The sequence below is a fragment of the Prunus dulcis genome, chromosome 5 (genome assembly GCF_902201215.1).
Source record: "Prunus dulcis chromosome 5, ALMONDv2, whole genome shotgun sequence".
In the NCBI taxonomy this organism is placed as follows: domain Eukaryota; kingdom Viridiplantae; phylum Streptophyta; class Magnoliopsida; order Rosales; family Rosaceae; genus Prunus; species Prunus dulcis.
The window spans coordinates 8,122,425-8,147,181 of NC_047654.1; the positions used below are offsets into that span (position 1 = coordinate 8,122,425).

The window sequence follows — 24,757 nt, forward strand, 5'->3', positions numbered from 1 at the left end:
GCTAATAGTACCCCATCCCATGTGGTTGGGGAGGGCTCTCTATCTCTAACTCTATACATTTGGATTCTGTATTGCTTATTCCCTCCTTAGACCATAACTTGTTGTCTGTTGCACAACTTACTACTACTTTGGGGTGTACTGTAACATTTTGGCTTTATCATTGTGTTTTTCAGGACATCCTCACGGGGAGATGCTTGGTTGTGGTACTAGGCGGGGCAAACTCTACTACTTGGACTGGGCACTGGATAGTGAGACCAAGGTTGGTCAAGCTTTCACAACCAGTGGAGCTAGTTCTAAGAGGCAGAGAGACAAAGTTTGGTTATAGCATAAACGTCTTGGGAATGCCTCGTTTGGTTATTTGAAGAAGTTGTTTCCATCATTATTTTTCAGTTTTGACGTTTCCAGCTTCTAGTGTGATATGTGTGAATTGGCTAAGAGTCATCGTGTTCCGTTCCCCTCAAGTACAAATAAAAGTTTGGTTCCGTTTTCCCTTATTCATTATGATGTTTGGGGGCCTGCAGAAATCGCTACTTCGGCTAGAGCTCGATGGTTTGTCACTTTTATTGATGACTGCATCCAAATGACCTGGGTTTCCCTTCTAAAAATCAAAGGGGAAGTCAGTTTAACGTTTCAATAGTTCCATAAAATAGTGGCGGTGCAGTTTCATGCCCGAATACAGGTTCTCCGTTCTGACAATGATAGAGAATTTATTAATCATGATCTCAAACAATTCTTATAGGATCATGACATCATACATCAATGCTCTTGTCCATATACTCCCCAACAAAATGGAGTGGCTGAGCGACAAAACCGACATTTATTAGGAGTCATTCGTGCATCTTTATTTGGTGCCAACATGCCTCGCTCTTTTTGGGGCTAAGGCGTCCTCTCTGCAGCTTAACTTATAAATAGGATTCCCTCAAGTATCTTGAATTTCCAAATTCCTCTTCAAACACTTCACCACTATCTCCAAATACCTTCCCCAAACCTTGAACCACGGATTTTCGGCTGTGTTGTATTCGTACACTTACATGATCACCAACACAACAAATTGGATCCTTGCGTAAAAAAGTGTGTTTTCATTAGCTATGCCCCTAATTAGAAAGGCCACCGATGTTATCACCCTCTAAGTCAGAAGGTATATATCTCCATAAATGTAGTGTTCTGGAAATACAATATATATTTTTCAGAAGCACAGAAGGAGAATCTACAGCCAAATACCACTAATTTTCAGGACTTTTTCACAACATAAGGAATTCAACATCAAAGCGACCGGTTGCCCCTCCAAAACGACTAATCGCCCTCTTTTATTCCTTCACAGGCGGAGCCACTATGTCCAAATGCTCGGTCACTTTGTCCTATTTTGCCGAACATTGAGCCTATGTCGCCAGTGGAAAACGACTAGTCAACTCCACGGTACCAAAATCAGGAGGAGGAAGTTGAAATATTTTATGAGATTTTGCCCTCTTCGGACCCGCCTTCAGCTCTAGTACCACACCAATCACCTTCTGAGGAAGTCATTCGGGTAATATCTCCCCCTAGAACTGATAATGCTAATGAAATATATCATGATGATTTGATTTCAGAAAGCATAAATGACACAGATACCTTTATATATCAGCTTTCAAAAAGGAAGAATCGTGGTAAACCTCAAGTACAGTGTGAAGTAGATCTTAAAGCGAAAGAGAAATACCCTATCAATAATTATATCTCTAAGCAGATTAGCAGAGTCACATGTACACTTTGTGAAGCAGTTGGCCAATATATCTGTCCTAAATAGTTTGAATAAAGCACTAGAAGACTCAAAATGGAAAGAAGCCATGAATTAAGAAATACGAGCCCTCCAAAAGAATGTCACATGGGAGCTCGTGCCGTTACCTCATGAAAAGAAGATGGTGGGATGCAGGGGGATCTATACTGTAAAACTCAACGCAGATGGATCTATTGAAAGATAAGAAGCTAGACTGGTGGCGAAAGGGTACACACAGAGATATAGGATAGATTACCAAGGGACCTTTGCCCCATTAGCCAAGATCAACACTATCAGAGTCCTACTGTCTCTAGCAGCAAATTTAGATTGGCCACTACATCCGTTTGATGGTAAAAATGCCTTTTGATGGTAAAAATGCCTTTTGATGGTAAAAATGCCTTTTTACATGGAGAATTGGAAGAAGAGGTATACATGGATTTACCACCATTATGTAATATAGGTCTTGACAAGAAACATCACGTTTGCAAGCTCAAAAAATCATTATATAAGTTAAAACAATCTCTCATGGCAAGGTTTGGGAGATTTATTAAGTCCATGAAGAATTTGGATACACTCAAAGTAATTCAGATCATACCCTTTTCTTCAAGCATGATGGAGGAAAAATCACTGTATTAATTGTTTATGTGGATGACATGGTCGTAACTGGGAACGACACAGGAGCGCAACAAAAGCTACAAAAGTATTGATCTCAGGAATTTGACATGAAAGATTTAGGAGCTCTGAAATTATTCCTCATAATTGAAGTAGTAAGGTCAAAGACTGGTATATTGTCTCAAAGAAAGTATGTGATAGATCTACTCACTGAAATAGGAATGTTTGGATGCAAGCTTGCTGACACACCCATTGAGATGAATCACAAGTTGTGTGAAGACATGGAGCTGGTGAATACCAATAAGGAACAATACCAGCACCTTGTTGGAAAGTTGATATATTTGGCACACATAAGACCAGATATTGCATACGCTGTAAGTGTAATTAGTCAATTTATGCATTCTCCTAGTGTTTCTCATAGGAATGCAGTTGATTAGATCTTAAGGTACTTAAAGTCAACCCTTGGAAAGGGACTACTGTTCTCCAAGAATGGAAATCTTGAAGTTATTGGATATACAAATGCTGACTGGGCTGGTTCCATTACAGATAAACGCTCTACATCCGGTTACTTTACATTTGTTAGAGGTAACCTTGTCACTTAATGTGGTTTTCAGGTCTAGTGTAGAAGCAGAATATAGAGGAATGGCTCAAGGAGTCTGTGAATTATTATGGATCAAAAGACTCTTAACAGAATTGGGTTTCAAATTAGAAAAGGCAATAAAGTTATATTGTGACAACAAGTCAGCTATCGATATTACTCATAATCCAGTTCAACATGATCGAACCAAACATGTTGAGGTGGATAGACATTTCATCAAAGAAAAAAATTGAGAACAAAATCATCTGTCTACCTTTCCTTACCAAGTTGGGCATTGGTGATGTATATGCACCAACTTGAGGAGGAGTGTTGACGTATCCTAATTAATCAAGGAGATTCATTTCCTTAATTAATTAGGGGATTTAATTTCTTATTTTATATAGTTGACATATTCTTGTAAAATTGGGAGATATTCTCCTAATTGTTTACTATATCTATTTCCTTATAAAGCACTCATGTAAACTCCTATATATACCTCCTTATGGAGAAGAATACATTTAACCTAAAGTATTCAAACCATATTCATATTTAGCATAAACACAACAACGTTATGTGGTTCATCCCATTTTCACTAGTAGTGATATCTTGCGATTTATCTTGTTGCACTCGTTCTTGATTTCCTTTGTTAATTAGATATGGTAAAAATGTTGTGTGCCTTTTTAATTTACTCCATCATTTTAGAAAGTGTTGTGTATAAGAGCAACACAGACTTAACAGTTTTCTGTAGAGACTCTAAGTTTTGCAATTCAAACGATTTTTGTTCTTAGTACTCACACTATAAGAAAAATTATCTATATCAAATCTAGTTGTATTCTTCTTCTCAATGTAGAAAGATATTTTAAGTTCGAATCTTCCTCTCCGTTAATAAATAACTTACTATCTGCAAACTAAACTGGAGGAGAACATCAAATCCAAATAAATTTGTACCTTTTTATAAATTTATAAATATTAAAAATAAAAATAAAAAACTAAAATTTGACCCATACTTTCATAAATATCAGTTTCTATATTAAAAAAAAATTCAAATATAGCAGAAAACTCACTTAAAAAGACACAAATACCCCCAAAATTAAAACTCACATAAACCTTAAAAGTTTCAAAGTAAAATTGTTTGGTTCATTTTTATATATGATTTATCATGTCATTCACCCAATATTTAGAGTTAGTTCCTGACAATTTACAGATTTATACTTCCTTTTTGTGTTTGTATAAGTTTTACCTTGGTTGGAAGAAATATAAGCTAAAAAATTATTGAATGTAAATTTTGTTTTTGCTCATTTTCGTAGGTCAACTCCCTAGCTTTGGATTAGCATGTTTCAGTGCTCAGATGCAGTAAAGTGCTTCATGAAACTTGTTTCAATGGGTGTCAACTACAACATATCCGAAATTTAGCCTTATTGAACAAGTATAGCCTTTCAAACCAATCCAGCATTGATACTAGCTCTGGAATCCTGTTTTGGGCCAGTTTTACCTCAATTGGATGTAACCCTCCATTTTCTAATTGTTACACACCACTTGGTAACAATATTTTACTTAAATAAGCTAGGATTCCAGCTGATGGTTATTGGATCCCTTTTAAGTTGTTAAAAGTCAAAGGAAATGATGAAAGTCGAGATGGGCCAAAGAACTTTTGCAAAGGTGGAGTTTAATATTGATGTGTGAGTTAGCAAGGAGAGAGGCAGCCAAGTAAGGAAGGGGATTGGCTGAGACATCCAACATTTTCTACACTTTGCATTTTCTGAAACAAGGGAGAGAGAGGAGAGCAAAGGGCAGCAGCCAAGCAAGGAGGCTACGAAGGAGGAGAAGAATTCGTCCACCATTGAAGATCTTGTGACTTCATCTTCACAAAATTTGTAACTTCTTTCTTGTTTTATTTCAAGTTGTATTTACTATGAACATGAGGAACTAAACCCCATAGCTAAGGCTTAGGTTGAAGCCCTGAACATAAATACTCTATTGTTTTGATGCATGAGTTTATGGATTTCTAGATGTTGTTGATGAATTCCTCTTCACTAAATTAATCTATCCTTGATGTATGTTTTCTTTGATTGATCACCCTTGAAGGTATGCTTCTTTAGATTGTTGGGATCATAGGTATCTTCATGTTTTCCTAAGCAACTAATGGATGAAGTAAGAATCATTTATGTGAATTGGGTTCTTGAATGCCTAACGTAAACACCATACTATTAAGGTTCTTGTGATGTTCATATTTTCTTCAAACTTAATGGGTTTCTTTACATGATTAAATCGAAGTACTAAACACACCTAGATTGATTGTGTAGAAAACATAAGTATTGTAGCACTAAACACACACTTTACTTATCTTAGAGAGAATCAATGTGTCTTAAACCACTAAACACGGTCTTAATTGCAAACATCTTCATCAATGTATCTAAAATTCATAACTTGGGTATCCATAAACATGGTAGAATTAGGGTGGATTTCGAAACCCTAGTGTTTGTCACCACATTAAATTACACTTTGTTAATCACATTTGTTGATCTTGTTATAAAATTAGAGTTTGGTTACATTTAAGCATTAGAATTATGTCACTTGAATTAAAACCCCACACCCCCCCCCCCTTCTTTTGTTTTGTACGTAATAACCTGATCCTGAATTTATTTTTAATTATTAATTTATACTAGGAAAAGACAAGTATACCCCTAGAATAATTTATTAGATTTAAAGTTGACTTTTTGACCAAGAAGGAATTTTGAAATTCTGCTTGCACCGTTACGTAGGGCACGACAAAACGAGTCCGTAGACACGTAGTGGGCTTAAATCCGAATCGTATTGAAGAAAATACGATCAAAATACGTTGAGGGACAAAATGGTAATTTGCCAAATCAGATTTTTTTTTTTTAAACCTCTCTCTCTCTCTCTCTCTCTCTCTCTCTCTCTCTCTCTCTCTCTCTCTCTCTCTCTCTGGGAAACCCCCCTCCCCCGACATTTTCTCTCCAGCCGACCGCCCCTCCCCTCATAGCCATTGCCACCGGTCACGAAACTGGCGCCAACCGAATTGGCCCGACCCGCCATCAAGTCCCAGCCCCTCTTTGTCAAATGATTTTCGTTCTTAGTATTCACCAATATTAATATATGGGGCAGATATGATACTTTCAGTCCTAGAATTGGGCAGAAATAAAATACGAATTAATGTTATATCAAGTGCAAACTCAAACACTAGTGGCATTCCAATTAACCCATTACGTGATCAGACTTGTGAAACACCTCTCAATTAACCCAGGTTAGTCACTGCAGACAATTGTGATATATGCTAAAATATGAATATGGTTTGAATGTATTAGGTTAAATTTATTCTTCTCCATAAGGAGGTATATATAAAAGTTTACATGTGGGCTTTATAAGGAATTAGATACAATAAAGAATTAGGAAAGTATCTCCTAATTGTACAATGATTTATCAATTATATAAAAAATAGGAAAGTAAATCCCTTAATTAATCAAGGAAATAAATCTCCTTCATTAATTTGGAGACTCACGTCAACACTCCTCCTCAAGTTGCTGCATATATGTCACCAATGCCCAACTTGGTAAGTGAGTCATAAAATACTTTTCCACAAACAGCTTTGGTTAAGATATCTGCCAACTGATCTTCTGATTTTACGAATGGTAGGCGGATGATCTTCTTCTCAATCTTCTCTTTGACAAAATGTCTATCCACTTCAACATGTTTGGTTCGATCATGTTGAATTGGAGTATGGACAACGTCAATGGCTGATTTTTTATCACAATATAATTCCATTGGCTTTCCTGGCTTGAAACCCAATTCTTTCAATAGTCTTCTGATCCATAGTAGTTCACAAACTCCGTGAGCCATTATTCGATACTCTACTTCTGCACTAAACCGAGAAACCACATTTTATTTTTTACTCTGCTAAGTGACTAGATTACCTCCTACGAAGGTAAAGTAACCTGAAGTAGAGCGTTTGTCAGTAATGGAGCCAACCCAATCAGCATTTGTATATCCAACAACTTCGAGATCTCTATTTTTTTAGAACATTAATCATTTCCCAGGTGCTGACTTTAAGTATCTTAAGATCCGATTAACTGCATTCCTGTGGGAGACACTGGGTGAATACATAAACTGACTAACCACACTCACAGCATATGCAATATCTGGTCTTGGAGGACGTATGAAAAGTAGAACCTTTGGTGGTGATGATAGAAGCAGGAGTCCGGGTAGCTGGGTCAGCAGGAGTGACCGCATGCTTCTATGAGTCTGCAATAAGATGGAGAATCGTAGGGGTTCCTGACATCGCATCGGAAGTAATATATGATATGAGAAGGTGAGGAATTTGATGTATGAATTTGATGTAGGAATTAGATTTAAGAGGTCTGTGTATAAGATTTGAGGGTATGTGTCTAGGGATTTGGATAAAAGGATTTGAAGACTTTAGATTTGATGGATTTGGATTTGGGGAAAATTATGAGGAATTTGATTTAGGGTGTTGGATTTGAATATGAGAAATTTGAAATAAGGGTTTAGAGACAAAACAACTTCTCTTCACTCCCCTCTCCCCTTGAAGAGAAGGGGTCCTTAGAGTAAAGAAATATGCAGTATCTTCATGGGAATACATCAAGGTAATGGGGATATGTAAGTAAACATATCATTTTCACTCCCCCTCCCCCCCTTGAAGAGGAGGGGAGGAGAACACTTAAATTTCAAGAAGAACGTAAGCACAGGTCACAAGAGAACTAGGCTCTGATACCATGCTAAAATATGAATATGGTTTGAATGTATTATGTTGAATTTATTCTTCTCCATAAGGAGGTATATATAAGAGTTTACATGTGGGCTTTATAAGGAATTAGATACAGTAAAGAATTAGGAAAGTATCTCCTAATTGTACAATGATTTATCAATTATATAAAAAATAGGAAAGTAAATCCCTTAATTAATCAAAGAAATAAATCTCATTGATTAATTAGGAGACTCACGTCAACAACATACACCTAACACCTCTCAATTAACCCAGGTTAGTCACTGCAGACAATTGTGACTACTAGAAATTAATTCACAAAATAATGAATCTAGTGACCAAAATAATAGGTGATTGATTTTGTTGAAATATCAAATCAAAATAAATACTTACTATGCATATAGGTGACTTATGAGATCATCAAACAAAACTTGTCAAGTCTGGTAAGAGATGATCGCTTGCGAAAGATGAAATTTCTTTTTACTTTTAGGTTTATGTGAGTTTTTATTCTGAGAATTTTTGTGTCTTTTTAAGTGGGGTTTCTATTATATCTTAAAGTTTTTACAAAAACTAACATTTGTGAAAGTAAATGTCAAATTTTGGCTATGTTTGATAAAAATTCAGTTGGATGCCATATATCTGTAATGCATTCTAGCTCTTATTACCAATATGATAATCAGTTACAAACTAATACCAAATAATTGTCGGTGATATGTTTACAAACTATGTCACACCTCTCTCACTTTCACTTTCAAAGAAAATGGATGGACCAAGAAGCAAAGAAAGAAACAAGTATTTTTCAAGAAAGAAAACTTCAACTGGAATGGAATGCCTTACACACTATAGTCAAGATAGCATTTAATGCTATGAAAACAAATCAAACAAAAGTTACTGCTGCACACACATGCTAGAACAGTGGCGGAGATAGAGTTTGATGTTTTGGATATGAAACAGTTGCACTTATAAAGCTATGAAGACAAATCAAACAAAAGTTACTGTTAATACTATGTCATATAAATTAACTCAATTGTAGGGTATGAATAGTATAACAGTTTTTCATACCATGTATTGGAAGTTAACAAATATTCATACCACTTACAAATAACAAATTGTATACTACAAATCAACTTACCAGCTTGTTGCAATTTACAAGAGTAATATATTAGACCCACAACCACCCAAAAAGCCAAAATTGGCTTGTTGCAAATGTATTGTATTGGCTAATTTGTATTTTTGGTGCCCTTAAAGAAAGAAAGGACTAAACATCAACCAAAGCAAATATGTCTATCACGACTAAAGAACAAAGAAATTAGTTTCCTTCCATATTGAAACGATCATAAACCACAACATAAAAGTTAACATGTTCAAATCTCTAACCTAAGCCATAAAAATTAAGTCGTTGAATTTAAAACGTTCACAAGCCAAACACAATCAGAAAACACAACGATTCATACAATAAAAACTAGAAAAATACTAAAATGAGAAATCAGCATAAGAATAAACGGTGAAAATACGTACATCAGAGGCGTTACTGATGAGCTCATGAAGAAAGATCTCCTTGTTGCTCTAGAAGTTGTTGATGATCAAACTCAGAAGCTGGTTGATCTCATGGATTAGGACCCGAGTCCACTTCTTGAGTTGTAAAACGACGTTGTTGAGGTCGGCATATCCTGCTCTTCAAAGAAGAGCTTCTTCAATGGCAGTCGCAAAGAGGAAGAGGAAACGGTAGCCCCTCTGGCTTTGGAAGAATCGTCGTCATCGACATCAGCGAACAGGAGATCCGGGTTGAAAATCGAGAGCACCGAATGGATCTGGCCATTTTGGAATATATTGTCGGTGGAAATCGGCAATTCGTCGGGGTTGCAATAGGCGAAAGAGAAATCGCATTCATCTTTGTTCTTCTCGCAATCACCACCGGCGTCAGCATTCTGAACACCTTCGTCCTGCAATTGACACCTCAAATCTAGAGAGTGGCCACAGAACTCCGCGAGCTTATATCATGATCCGTCAGCTATTATATGGCAAGAGTTCCGTACTGCATTTGATGATCAGTCCTCCCTACTAGCTTATCAGAATATGATGAAGGAAGAATTTCTTCAGCCGAAACAGGGTAGCATGACAGTGTTAGAGTATAAGAAGAAATTTAAGGAGTTGTCCAAGTATTGTGCACCACTTGTGTCGAATGAGAGGAAGAAGTGTCAGTTGTTCACCAGAGGACTGAAGGCATCCATCCTTGACATAGTGATAGAACTGCGTCTGACTAATTTCGAGATCCGGTGATGCCAGCCTCATTGATAGAGAGCAGTCAGATGGTGATGCAGGGAAGAGGTGATTTTCGCATGCGTTAGTATGATATGGGTAGTCCTAGTCAAGGGTCATCCAAGAGGGTTAGCTTTAGCTCCGAATCATCTAGTGGTCGTAGTTATGGAGGTTTTTGAGTTGGAGTTAGTTCTAACAGTGGGTCTAATCAGAGTGGTAGTTCTTGACATCGTTTTGGAGGTGGTACAGTTAGAAGCTCGGGGAGACAGTTGCAGACTGTTACTTAGAAAGGGGTGTCCAGGATACTTGGCTCACGTAATTGACACCCAAGTTAATGGGATGAGGTTAGAAGATATTCCAGTGGTACTGGAATTTCCAGATGTGTTTCTTGAGGATCTTCCTTGGTTACCTCCTCACCGGGAGATCGAGTTCACTATTGAGCTTTTTTCAAGAACCAATCCTATCTCTCATGCACCGTATAGAATGACACCAGCTGAGTTAAGGAACTGAAGACACAGTTACAGGAGCTGGTGGATAAGGGTTTCGTTCGACCCAGTATTTCTCCTTGGGGCGCACCAGTTTTGTTTGTAAAGATGAAGGATGGCACCATAAGGTTGTGCATTGATTACAGACAGTTAAACACTCACTCAAGAACATAGCAAGAATCTAAGAGAAAGATAATAAAAATATACAAAATAATGGTTATATCAGCTAAACCAAGAAAACTATGTACCTCAGTGACACTAGTTGGTCATGGCCAATTCACTACTGCCTCCACTTTTTGGAGATCCACGTAAATACCTTCTGCAGAAATCACATGTCCTAAGAAATTCATTTTGTCCAACCAGAACTGACACTTGCTAGACTTTGCATAAAGTTGCCTCCTCCTCAAAGCCTTCAACATAATTTCCAAGTGCTTAATATGTGCCTTTTAGCTTTTAGAATACACCAAGATATCATCCATGAACACAATTACAAAGCGATCCAACTTACGTTAGAACACTCTGTTCATGAGATCCATAAACACCGCTAGCGCATTAGTCAGTCCAAAAGGCATCACCAAGAATTCATAAAGGCCATATCTTGTCCGGAAAGTAGTCTTAGGCACATTTTCTATTTTTACTTAGTTTTGTGTTGTACTAGGTTTGAAGAGTGAAGATGGAAAAGCAAGCAAAAGGAGCAATTTTGGGATTGAAATATGATGTGCAATCCTGGGAGCAGAATGTGCCGTGCAGAACTGTCAACTTGACAGAATATACTGTACTTCCTCAACGCGAACCATATATATTTTTAGAAAGATACAGATGTTAGCTTTTTGTAGAATTTTACGGTTCATGATTCGGACGTGTGTGGAGAGAGTTGTAGCCATTTTAGTACAGACAATTTGGGCAGAATGTGTTCTGCGGGTTTTGCAAAATAATCCTTTTGAAGTCCAATCCTTGGAGTCCAATTTATGTCAATTGCATTTGGAAAGTGTCTACAAGGATGCAAGGTTATTTTCTAAGGTCTAATCCTATATTTAGTAGGATTTTTGATGTAATAACTCAAACCTAAATTAATATTTAATTAGTAATTTATTAAGAAGAAAAGACAATTTTGCCCTTGGAATAATTTATTAAAGAAAAGTTGACTTTTTGACCGAGAAGGAATTTGACAATTCTACACACACCTTTGCATAGAGCACGACGAAATGAGTCCGTAGACAAGAAGTGGGCTCGAATCAAAGCTTTAACGAAGAAAATATGGTTAAAATACTACGAGGGGCAAAATGGTAATTTGGAAAAATCAGATTTTTAAAACCCTCATGCTCTCTCTCTCTCTCTCTGGCCTCCTCCCTGTCAATACCGCAGCAACGGTTTTCCGCCGCCACTGCTTCCTCCGGCCACCAATCGAGGTAGTGTTAATCCTAAAATAACCGGCTGGTCTTCCGCTTCCAACCCCAACCAAGCTCGCCGCCAGCAGCCGGGAGTATCGCCGGAAATTGCAGAAAATCCGATGGTTTTTCCTGAAACTTCAAACCGTTCGTTCTCCCCCATTTCTCCTCCAAATTTGACGAGTAAGGTATGGATTTTTACTTATTTTCCATGCTCTAGCTGATGGTTAGGTAGGATTGCATCGATTTTGACCATAGGTAATTGCTTTTCGAATTGGAAATTCGACCGATTTTTGGGTCTCGATTCCGGCCACTTCCGGTCAATTTTTGGGGTAGGTCCAAGAACAAAGTGGCTCCAAATAGGGTGTTATACCTAGGGCAGGAGTTTGGAGCCGCGGTTTTGAGACTTTTCCGGCGATGCGTAATCGCTTTGGGCACCCAGCGCCGTCAGCGAGTGGGGCGGCGCGTGGGCGAGGGTAGTGAAGTGGCATTGTGTCTCGATGAGATCCTTAGGCTATCACGAGCGCGTAGGAATTCACGGATCTCAATTTGGATACCGTTTGAGCCTCAAACGGATTGTTGCATATTGTGCGATTTTCGGGTTCAATATGGTTAAGCCATTGGATCGTAATCTTTTTCAAATATGTTACTCTAGACAATATCATAATCGTGTAGGATTTGACGGATCGTGAATCGGAGTCCCGGATACTCCGAAAATTGCAAACCCTAGGACTAGGGTTTAGAAATCGTTCGACTGTACAATCTTGATCAATCCGACCGTCCGAACCAAACCAAACCCTCGGGACATGTGTCCTAAGTATATTGGAACTTCTAGAGGCTCCCGGATCATAATTGTGAGATCATGGATCCGCGGGGTCCCGGGTTGACTATTTGGGACTTTAGCGTTTTTTGAGTCCCAAGATATTGCTAAACTATCTCAAGTGGAAGGAAAGCTTTTATGGCCATAGGAACAACTTTAATTTGACGCACGTACTTCTAGGAGCCGGGGGTCAGGATTTTTAAATTAATACTATATTGTATTAATAGAATATTATGGTCATTGAATCAAGCACCCGGGCACCAGTTGACCCGCAGGAGGGACCTTCAAGAGGTCCAGCGAGCACAGACTACCAATGAGTGGACTCTTTGTTTTTATAAATGAATTTAAGAAGTTCAGTTTCAGTTTCAGTATTTGATCTTGAATAAATCTTATTCAAAGATTAGTGTTATAAGTTGTTCTATTCTTTTGAATATTTTATATTTTCCTAAACCACCTTGTACCCAGATCTATAAATGTTGCCTTCATATTAAATGTTGCCTCCGGATTGTATTGGTTGCCTTCGGTTTAGTCAACATGCTTGACAGTTGCCCCACGAGTTCTTTGGTACTCGAACTCGTGTGGAGCGAGTAATACGGATCAGGTGGACTACGGTCCCTTGAATCCTGCGAGTTGTGGCTCGGACTGACCTTGTGTCACTAAGACCTGCGAGTATGTATCACCCAACGGATATTAGGAATTGACGGAAATAAAGGGTACACCTAGGTGGTAGTTTTAAACTGTTTTCAATGCCTTAAGAAATTAATGTTGACCATGGGTATGCTTGGCTTATATACATGTATAATTATATGAGTGCATTGATTTAAGAAATAAAGAGAATTCATATGCTATTTTCTAAACTTTGTTTTTGGGTCCACTCACCCTTTTTAATGTTTTGCGCCCCCAAGCAGTAGGCGTGCACAGGGATCCACCACCGGGCCGTTTTCCACCTTCCGCGCCTTTCTTTTGATGTAGGACTTTTTGTTTTGTAAAAGGATTGACTCCTTTGTAAATTCTTAGTTGTCACTATGATAATTTGCCCTAGACTTAGAACGTAACTGTTGGAATGTATATATATGTATGCTGGCAGTTGGTTGTATATATATACTTGTTTGGCAGGTGTAAAAGTTTTGGTATTGATCCAGTTACAAGGGAGACTCTGCCGATTTTTCGGTAGAAGTCAACCTTGTTATTTTATCATGCTTAGTATAGAAGGGCAGTTAGGTCATTCGTGCCCGACATTCGCCAGGTGTCGGACATGCACAGGGTCCATCTCGGATTCCAAAGAGGAATTTGGGTCGAGTCCTGTCATTGGATGCCAACTCATCGAAGACAATTGAAGCCAAACTAGGAAAGCATAGTTACCAAGTCAAAAGAGGACTTATTCCTTATTTAAAGATGACTAGAAAACAGGGTTCTCTTATGCTGGAGTTGGAAGGAGAGTCAAAGAGCCGCTGCCATCATCAAGTTCTCAAGCATTGTCATAATCCATAAGTTTTACTTTATGTTTTCTAGTTTTCAATTATGTTTTCTTTGAACATTAGTAACTAAATTATTCTCTATGGCGAGGATGATGCCCGAGCATGGATAGTTATGATTTCTAATGTTATTGAATGGATTCTAAGTTTCTTTTAGATGAATGTTTAATCACTATCTTAATTGTTGCTATTTGTTTAAGTTCTTTGATTGATCACCTTAGGGCTTTGCATCTAGTAAATTGGAAGATGAATTTGAGGCAGAACTCGCAATATAATTCAATTAGCTTCTTGTAATTAAGTGTGGTGAATTACATTATTGCTTGACGAAGAATAATGGTTTGCTTGGTTCTTTCGTTTTCTAGAACTTAATGAATCCAACTTGTTAAATTTATGCCTTAACCAGGATAGATTGCAGGGTTGGATATATGATCTTTGTGTGAACTAGAAAAGAACTATGATCTGAGTGCCTGAAAAGGACTTAGATACGGGAATTATCATCTAAAGAATCGAAAGAATCTGTTGAATGCATTGAAATCTAACTTGGATTGCTTGTGGTTGATTCCGAAACCCTAGACCTTCATCATTCTTTTTCAATCTTTAAAAGTCAACGTTTTAATTCTTAATTGCCTTGATTAATTTCTTGTTCATTTCATAAACTTCCACAAAAATAATCTCTACAAATTTACTTGCGTATCAGTTAGATTTAATTTAGGTATTCGAATATTAGATTAATTTGGAATCCTCGTGGGAACGATACTTGGACTTGTCAAACGCTATCCTACATCAATCTTGTGCACTTGCAAGGACATACCATTAGTCGGGTATTGCAGTCGCTTCATGGAGGGTTTCTCTACTATAGCGGCACCTCTCACGCGTTTAACAAGAAAGGGAGTGAAGTTTGAATGGTCAGATGAGTATGAGGAGAGTTTCAACGAACTCAAGACTAGGTTGACCACCGCTCCGGTGTTGGCACTTCCGGATGATAGTGGGAACTTTGTTATCTACAGTGATGCATCCCGGCAAGAATTAGGTTGTGTGTTGATGCAACATGGTAGGGTAATTGCTTATGCTTCGAGGCAACTTAGAAAGCATGAGTTGAATTATCCTACTCATGATTTGGAACTTGCTGCCGTGGTATTTGCCTTAAAGATTTGGCGACATTATCTCTATGGGGAAACGTGCCAAAATTTCACGGATCATAAAAGCTTGAAGTATCTATTTACCCAGAAGGAACTGAATTTGAGGCAAAGGAGATGGTTAGAGCTGATTAAGGATTACAATTGTACTATTGAGCATCATCTTGGGGGAGCTAATGTGGTAGTTGATGCTCTTAGTAGGAAGTCATCGGGATCTGTAGCTCATCCCTGAGGGAGATATCTTCCATTGCTGGTTGAGTTGAGGAAGTTGAGAGTTGGGCTAGGTATGGATAAACAGGGAGCCTTGTTGGCCACTCTTTATGTGAGATTCGTATTGGTAGAAAGAATAATTGCAGCCCAATCACAGGATCCATTGATTTTTACATTGAGATTGGAGGTAGAGAACGGTACCAGAACAGATTATTTAGTGAGAAGTGATGGAGCTGTAATGGTGGGTACCAAATTGTATGTTCCGGATGATGAAGCATTAAAGTGGGAAATTCTTGAGGAGGCTCACTGCTCGACATTTGCCATGCATCGTGGCAGCACAAAGATGTACTGTACTTTGAGGGAGCATTATTGTTGGCCTTTTATGAAAAAGCCAATAGCAAAGTATGTCAGTAAGTGCTTGATGTGTCAGCAAGTCAAGGCAAAGCTGCAGAAACCATCTAGGTTGCTGCAACCACTTCCAATTCCTAAGTGGAAAGTGGGAGCACATCACCATGAATTTTGTGTTCAAGCTTCCTCGGACACTGAATAAGCATGATGGAGTATGGGTAATAGTGGATCGACTCACCAAGTTTCTCATTTTCTGCCGATGAGAGTGAACTATACTTTGAATAAACTGGCTAAGATTTTCATAGATGAGATTGTAAGGTTGCATGGGGTGCTAGTATCAATTATCCCAGATAGAGATCCACGGTTTACATCCCGTTTTTGGACGAAGTTAAATGAAGCCTTTGGAACTCAATTGCGGTTTAGCACTGCATTCCATCCCCAGATTGATGGACAATCAGAAAGAACGATTCAAACTTTGGAAGATATGTTGAGAGCTTGTGTATTGCAGTTTCGAGGTGATTGGGATGAGAAGTTACCACTCATGGAGCTTGCGTATAATAATAACTATCAAGCAAGTATTGGGATGTCACCATTTGATGCATTGTATGGGAGACAGTGTAAAACCCCATTGTATTGGGATGAAGTGGGTGAGCACAGGTTAGAGGTGTTTGAAGATGTTGAACGGACAAAGAAACAGGTGGAATTGATTAGAGAAAGACTTAAGGCAGCCTAGGACCAAAAAAAGAGTTATACGGATAATAGAAGAAAAGATCTTCAGTTTGAGGTTGGTGACTAGGTATTCTTAAAAGTTATCGCCTTGGAAAGGCGTGGTGAGATTCGGAAAGTGAAGAAAGTTAAGTCCTCGTTACAACGGGCCATATGAGATTTTAGAGCATGTGGGCCCAGTGGCGTATAGACTTGCCTTTCCTTCAACCTATCCTAGTTACATGATGTATTTCACGTCTCTATGCTCTGAAGTATATTTCGGATCCTTCCCATGTTTTGGAGGAGCAACCAATAGAATTGAAGGATGATTTGAGTTATGTGGAGCAACCAGTTCAGATTCTAGATTGGAAGACGCAAGTACTGCGTTCTAGAGAGATCCCCCTTGTGAAAGTCTTATGGAGGAGTCATAATATGGAAGAGGCTACTTGGGAACCCAAGGACCAAATGCGGGATCAGTACCCTTATCTCTTCGAGTGACATGTATGAAAATTTCGATGACGAAATTTTTATAAGGGGGGTAGATTGTAATAACCCGATCCTAAATTTATTTTTAATTATTAATTTATACTAGGAAAAGACAATTATACCCCTGAATAATTTATTAGATTTAAAGTTGACTTTTTGACCGAGAAGGAATTTGGAAATTTCGCTTGTACCGTTACGTAGGGCACGACGAAACGAGTCCGTAGACACATAGTGGGCTCAAATCCGAGTCATATTGAAGAAAATACGATCAAAATACGTTGAGGGGCAAAATGGTGATTTGCCATATCAGATTTTTTTTTTTTAGACCTCTCCCCCTCCCCCCCGACATTTTCTCTCCAGCTGACCACCCCTTCCTCTATAGCCATTGCCACCGGCCACTACCGGTCACGAAACTGGTGCTAACCAAACTGGCCCAACCCCGTCATCAAGTCCTAGCCCCTCTTTGATGCTCGACACCGCGTTTTCCGCCGGAAAATTGAAGAAAACTACCCTATTTTGACAGAAATTTCACCGACTTCGTTCTCTCTCCTTCGATCACCGTTTTCGACGATCAAGGTATGGATTCTTACCTATTTTCCATGCTCTAGCTGATGGTTGGGTAGGTTTTCATTAATTCGTATCATAGGTAATCCAATTTCAAACCCAAAACTCTGCCAAACTTTAGGTAGAGATTCCAGCCAGTTCCGGCCATTTTTGGGGGGATGTCCAAGAACAAAAAGTGATTCCAAATGAGGTTTTACACCTAAGGTAGGAAGCTTGGCCGGCGGTTTGTAGTTTTTTCCGGCCGCCGGAATTTACTCAAGGCACACACGGGCGTGGGCCAGGTAATGGCCCGGCATTGTATCCTAAAATGATCTCTTGGTCCTCACAAGCGCGTAGGTACTTTCGGATTCCAATTTGATTAATGTTTGAACCCTGAGTGGATCTCGCCTATTTTGCAATTTTAGAGTTTGGTACGTTTGAACCGTTGGATCGTAGTCAATCTCTTATATGTTGATCTAGATAATTCCAGGATTGTATAGGATTCGACGGATCTTGAATCGGAGTCCCGGATACTCTGAAAATACCAACCCTAGGGTTAGATTTATAGGAACCGTCCGATCGTGATCAATCCGACCATCCAATTCGGACCAAACTTGTAGGATAAGGTTACTAATATATGTAGAACCTATAGAAACTCTCGGATTGTCAATTTGAGGTCTTGGACCCCACGGGGTTCCGGGTTGACCAATATGGAAGTTTATGGCTTAGCGAGTCTCGGGTCTTTTCAGACCGTTCTAACCATCCGAAATGCTTAAGTGGGCATAGGAATGATCTTAAATTGGTGCACGCACTCTTAGGAGACGAGGTTCAGGGTTTTGGAATTAAATATTTATGTTGAGTATTTTTATTGATTAAATATTTATGATGACTTAAATAGGTACTCAGGTACCAGCTGACCCGCATGAGGGACCTTCGAAAGGTCCAGCTAGCTCGGACACTCAGTGAGTGAACTTTTGTTTTATAAATGATTTTTATGCAACTGAATATCATTATTTAATCTTGAATAAGTTTTACTGATTGTGATTTTCCTAGCATGATTGATGAATTTAAATATTTTTATTTATATGCTGCCTAGTTGAATATGCTAAAAAGATATGGAAAGTAAGAATGGAAGTAGTTATCGGATTGAATGGCAGCAGGATTTTAGGATAATTAAGAATAGTTTTATAAAGGCTAATCTTTTTCATAAATATGTACATTTATTTTAAAACCATCATGGATACCCAAGGTTGCCTTCGGAATAGACGTTGCCTTCGGAATAAAAGTTGCCTTAGGATATGACAATGTCCACGGACATCCTAGTTGCTTTCGGTTTTGTCAGCGAGCTTGACATTTGCCTCACGGGTTTCGGGGACGCAGGGACCGTAGGAGTGAGGAATATGGATCAGGCAGACTAAATGTCCCCTGAATCCTACGAGGATTGCAGCTCGGGTGGACTTTGTGTTTTCGGGGACCTGCGAGGATGTGTCGCTTCGGTGGCATGAGGAATTGATAGAAAATAAAGGAATTGACGGAAAATAAGGAAATTGTCGGATAAATATGGGAATTGACGGGAATAAAATAGGTATACCTAGGTGGTAGAGAAATATTTATTTTTCAACATTTAAACTGTTTGATGATTTCTGTGTGTAATGGATTATATAAATATAAATATGTGTGTTTGTCTTCTGTACGAATATAGTATGCATGATGAAGTTTTCTAAATGTTTTAACAATGGGGTTAGTATGTTCATATTCTATTTTCTAAAACTTTATTTTTGTCCACTCACATTTTTTAATGTTTTGCGCCCCCAGACATTAGACGTATACCAAATTGCCACCACCGGGTAGTCTCCACACTCCGCACCACTCTCTCTCTTGTGCAGGATTTCTTTAGAAATCATATTGTTCTGTTGTATATTCTTGAATTAGTTGCTCTGATGAATTGCCCTAGGACTATCTGTGTGGCCTAAGGTCGTTAAGTCTAGTAGAACTATTTAAATGTAAATTGAATACATGCTGGCAGTTGGGATATGTATATATATGCTTTTGGCAGGTAGAAATGTTGGGAAATGATCAAATTACATGAGAGACTCTACTGAATTTTCGGCAGAAGTCAAACTTGTAATAAACCTGAATTTTAACTAGAAGGGCAATTTAGTCATTGTGCCCGACACCCGCTAGGTGTCGGACACGCACAGGATTCGGCTCGGATTCCAAAGTGGAATTTGGGTCGGGTCCTGTCATTGTATGTGTTGTTTGAAGTCTTGAGTATTCTTTCCACCGAATTCTGCTCACTTTTGTATATATTTTTTTACATTTGGCTTACCTAAAGTTCTTCATTTTTCCATGTTGAATCCAATCATACAAAGAACATAAAATTTGGATTAACGGTTTGAAATTTACAAATAAAAAAGGGACTGAGGTCGAAACTAGAAAACATAGAAAATTCATAAATTCGTCTCTAACCTAAAAGAGATTGATCGCTTCCCACAAGCGATCAATCGTTTAGTTTGTTATTCGGAGAATTTCCTCTCTGTCCAAAAGCGATTGATTGCTGCTACAGTAATGGGGTGATAAAGAAGTGATAAAATGGTGATACATGAGTGATACAAAATGCTGATTGTCACACCTTTGGTTTCTTGTTTTGTTTTGTTTCTTTTACTTTTCTTCACTCATTTCTAGTATCCGATTTTTATTTTACCTTTGTGTTGTGTTAAATAAGTGTTCTTTACGTACTCAAACTAGACCTTTGTATAAGCCTCCAATTCCTCGTGGGAACGATCCCGTATTTACAAATATATACTCCAATAGATTCATACACTTATTAATAGATGATTAGCACATTAATTGGTGCCAATTATTAATACAACAAAAATCGATTGCTTGCATCTCCCACGAAACTCGTGGTAGAAGAATATGTGCAGGACTGCCCTTGGCAGAGAGGACGCTAATCTATGCGCTGGCTTCATTCTTGCATTCGTTTGAGTGGAGGTTGCACCATGGAGCAAAGCTTGATCTTTATGTTTGGAGTTGTCTAAATTGAAGCTCTACTCTTAGATTAGTTGCCATTCCAACACCCATGTTATCTAAATTGGAGCTCGATGCTATTAGGGTTCATGTGTCCCTAAAAGTGTGTGGATATTGTAAGAAAAATAAGTGGAGAAAATATGGAAAAATAGAAAAATAAAAATTTGTTAGAAGTTGTTGTGTATAAGAATAACGCAGACTTCCCAATTTTTCTTATTCAAATGATTTTCGTTCTTAGTATTCACCAATATTAATATATGGGGCAGATATGATACTTTCAGTCCTAGAATTGGGCAGAAATAAAATACGAATGAATGTTATATCAAGTGCAAACTCAAACACTAGTGGCATTCCAATTAACCCATTACGAGATAAGACTTGTGAAACACCTCTCAATTAACCCAGGTTAGTCACTGCAGACAATTGTGACATACACCTAACACCTCTCAATTAACCCAGGTTAGTCACTGCAGACAATTGTGACTACTAGAAATTAATTCACAAAATAATGAATCCAGTGACCAAACTAATAAGTACTTGATTTTGTTGAAATATCAAATCAAAATAAATACTTACTATGCATATAGGTGACTTTTGAGATCAAATCAAAATAAACACTTACTATGCATATAGGTGACTTTTGAGATCATCAAACAAAACTTGTCAAGTCTGGTAAGAGATGATCGCTTGCGAAAGATGAAATTTCTTTTTACTTTTAGGTTTATGTGAATTTTTATTCTGAGAATATTTGTGTCTTTTTAAGTAGAATTTCTGTTATAGCTTAAAGTTTTTATAAAAACTGACATTTGTGAAAGTAAATATCAAATTTTGGCTATTTTTTATAAAAACTCAATTGGATGTCATATATCTGTAATGCATTCTAGCTCTAATTACCAATATGGTAATCAGTTACAAACTAATACCAAATAATTGTGGGTGATATGTTTACAAACTATGTCACACCTCTCTCACTTTCACTTTCAAAGAAAATGGATGGACCAAGAAGCAAAGAAAGAAACAAGTATTTCTCAAGAAAGAAGACTTCAGCTGGAATGGAATGCCTTACACACTATAGTCAAGATAGCATTTAAAGCTATGAAGACAAATCAAACAAAAGTTACTGCTGCACACACATGCTAGAACAGTGGTGGAGATAGAGTCAATATATAATTTAGGTTAAAAATGATGGCTCATTAAGTCAATATATACTTCATACTAAAATTCCATAAAATCAAGTTTTCTTATTTGATGTGTAGGGAATAAAAACTGCCAAAAATTATTTTGAGAAAATGATTATTCCAAAAAACCATTTTTCATATTTAGTCAATATTTTTATATAAAACATTTTTTCATGTATGATATGAATGCATGAAGGGACCTAAGGTTTTTTTTAGTTGGTGAAATTTTGATTTTTTCTTTCTATTAGGTTTAATGGGGGGAAAAAGCTTTAAAAATATTTGCTAAATCGCTACTCTTTGTCTATCTCTGGCAATTTTTCTTGTTCAGAATGTATTTGTCTATCCCTTTGTCGAGGACAATTATGATTGCAACCAATAAGCAATATAATTCTTGACATATGTGATATATATATATATATACACTATTTTTCGCATGTATTGTGAGTTCAAATTTTTTATTTTTTATAATTTGTAAGAGGTCCCCACACACATGAAATCCTGGCTTCACAACTATGCTTTCAGTCCTACAATTGATCCGACTGAACGTTATTTTTCTGACTAGACTGTTGTTACTTGATTTTTGCTCTATATTTATTTTCTATATATAACCCTACGGTGACTGACTGGTTAACATGGAGATGCTAGCAAATATTGAGAGAGATGGTCATCTCATGATCAGAGCAATGTTTCTCACCCTTTCAGCTATGGTGGTTGCTTTTTTCTGGTTCCTGTGGAATTGGAAAAGCTCAAAAAACCCAATGCCACCATTGCCACCAGGTCCTCGTGGCCTGCCATTTCTTGGGAGCCTTCCCCTTTTAGGCCCTAACCTTCACCATGAATTCTCCAACTTGGCAACCATTTATGGCCCTATTTACAAACTCCAACTCGGTAGCAAATTATGCTTTGTGCTCTCTTCGCCATCGATTGTCAAACAAGTGCTTCGTGACCAAGACACCCTCTTTGCTAATCGTGACCCCACAATTGCTGCACAGATTGCCTCCTATGGATGCACCGACATTGCGTTTGGACCCTACGGTCCAGATTGGACGAGGCTGCGCAAGGTGTTTATGAGCCACATGCTGAGCAAAGCCAACCTTGATGCTTCCTATGCTCTGAGAAAAGAGGAGGTGCTCAAGTCAATTAGTCATGTTTATGACAAAGTTGGCAGCCCAATTGATTTGGGGCAGTTTGCATTTTTGACATCAATCAACACAGTCATAAGAATGCTGTGGGGCGGGACTCTAGAAGCAGAGAACGGGGCTGATCTTGGGGCAGAGTTCAGAAATGTGGTGGCTGAAATTATAGAGTTGCTTGGGAAGCCAAATGTTTCTGACTTTTTAACTTCGCTTGCAAGGTTTGATGTGCAAGGAATTGCGAGGCGTATGAAGCAGCTTCAATCTATGACTGAGAAGATTTTTGATTCCGCCATTGAAAGGCAGAAGAGTGAGGCAGTAGAGAAAGATGAGGGCCTAGAGCTAAAACATGAAAGGAAGGACTTTTTACAGATCTTGTTGGAGCTTAATGATCACGAAGATGGTGCAAAATCGATTACTTTGCAACAACTTAAGGCCTTGCTATTGGTACAGTATTCTTATCTTTGATTTGGAGTGTAGTCAGTTGACCACACACGAGTAGGAGGTGATTCTGGCTCGATACATTACTTTAGCTTTACTTTTGACACCACTTAAGAAAATGCTTTAGTTCTGGCCTACAATTCATCAACGGTTAGAATTTTCTATTCATACCTGTAAGTGATTCATGGCTCTGGATACATGACTTTAGCATTACTTTTGACAACATTAAGAAGATACTTTAGTTACAACTCTTCCACATAGGCATGCATGGGAGACTCACTGTATAACATCTTTCTTTTGACACTACATAAACTTTTGCTCATATGCCTATGTGTGTACATTCTCAGTTTATTTTCAAGAGCAAAATTTGATTTACAAATTCTAACACAAGGGATACGAAGAAGTAATTTGAAATATAACCCATCCTTTTTTTTTCCTAAACTCTTAACAGTTTGATTATTTTGAACAGGACATTGTGGTGGGTGGGACTGAAACCACAGCAACAATGGTGGAATGGGTAATGGCTGAGCTGATAAAACACCCAGATGACCTGAAAAAAGTTCAAGAAGAACTGAAAGAAGTTGTGGGGTTGAAAAACATGGTTGAAGAGTCTCATATACCCAAATTACATTATTTAGACGCTGTGATTAAGGAGACATCTAGATTGCACCCTGCTCTGCCTCTTCTGGCTCCTCATTGTCCAAGTCAATCCACCACCATTGGAGGGTACAACATACCAAAAGGTTCAACCATTTTTATAAATATTTGGGCCATACACAGAGACCCTAATGTTTGGGACAATCCCTTGGAGTTTAGGCCCGAGAGGTTCCTCAATGACCCCCCTAGCAACAACTTTGATTACAAGGGCAATAAGTTGGAATATCTTCCATTTGGTTCTGGAAGAAGAATGTGTGCTGGGCTTCCCTTAGCAGAGAAGATGATGATCTATGTGTTGGCTTCATTTTTACATTCATTTGAGTGGAGGTTGCCCACTGATGCAAAGCTTGACCTTCAAGACAAATTTGGGATTGTGACAAAGAAAATGACTCCATTAATTGTCATTCCAACACCCAGGCTATCTAAACTGGAGCTCTATGCTTAGATTTATGTTCATTTCATCTTGAAAGATGCATGCATGTCACATATTATGCATTGATGCTCTTGGTTCAATTGTTGCCCCCATAATCCTTATCATCTTATAATAAATGGAGGAAGTAAATGACATGTTGTGGTTTGTCTCATTTCACCAGTGATAACTTGTGATTTTTTTGTTTTTTTTTGTTTGGACGAAACCTTGTGAATTTTATTTTTTTAGTACTATTTTAGTTAGTTTTTTTTTTTTTAACTTCAAAAAGAATTACATCAGCAAAAACAACATCTTGAATAATATCATAAGCTTCTTCAAACCACAACATATCAATCTCAAGGCACAAACCAATT

The 24,757-nt window shown here is 38.0% G+C and overlaps 2 protein-coding genes across 2 annotated transcripts; both read left to right on the plus strand.

Annotated features, from left to right (window-relative positions):
* Nucleotides 1-2,472: 2,472 nt before the first annotated feature.
* LOC117628949 (uncharacterized mitochondrial protein AtMg00810-like) lies at nt 2,473-2,964 on the plus strand. Its single transcript, XM_034361491.1, has 2 exons — nt 2,473-2,736; nt 2,833-2,964. Exons 1-2 carry the CDS (start codon nt 2,473-2,475, stop codon nt 2,962-2,964), a joined length of 396 nt encoding a protein of 131 aa, XP_034217382.1.
* A 19,411-nt stretch (nt 2,965-22,375) lies between these two features.
* Nucleotides 22,376-24,419, plus strand: LOC117628950 (flavonoid 3'-monooxygenase CYP75B137-like). The gene is made up of 2 exons (XM_034361492.1): nt 22,376-23,323; nt 23,787-24,419. Exons 1-2 carry the CDS (start codon nt 22,376-22,378, stop codon nt 24,417-24,419), a joined length of 1,581 nt encoding a protein of 526 aa, XP_034217383.1.
* Nucleotides 24,420-24,757: the final 338 nt, after the last annotated feature.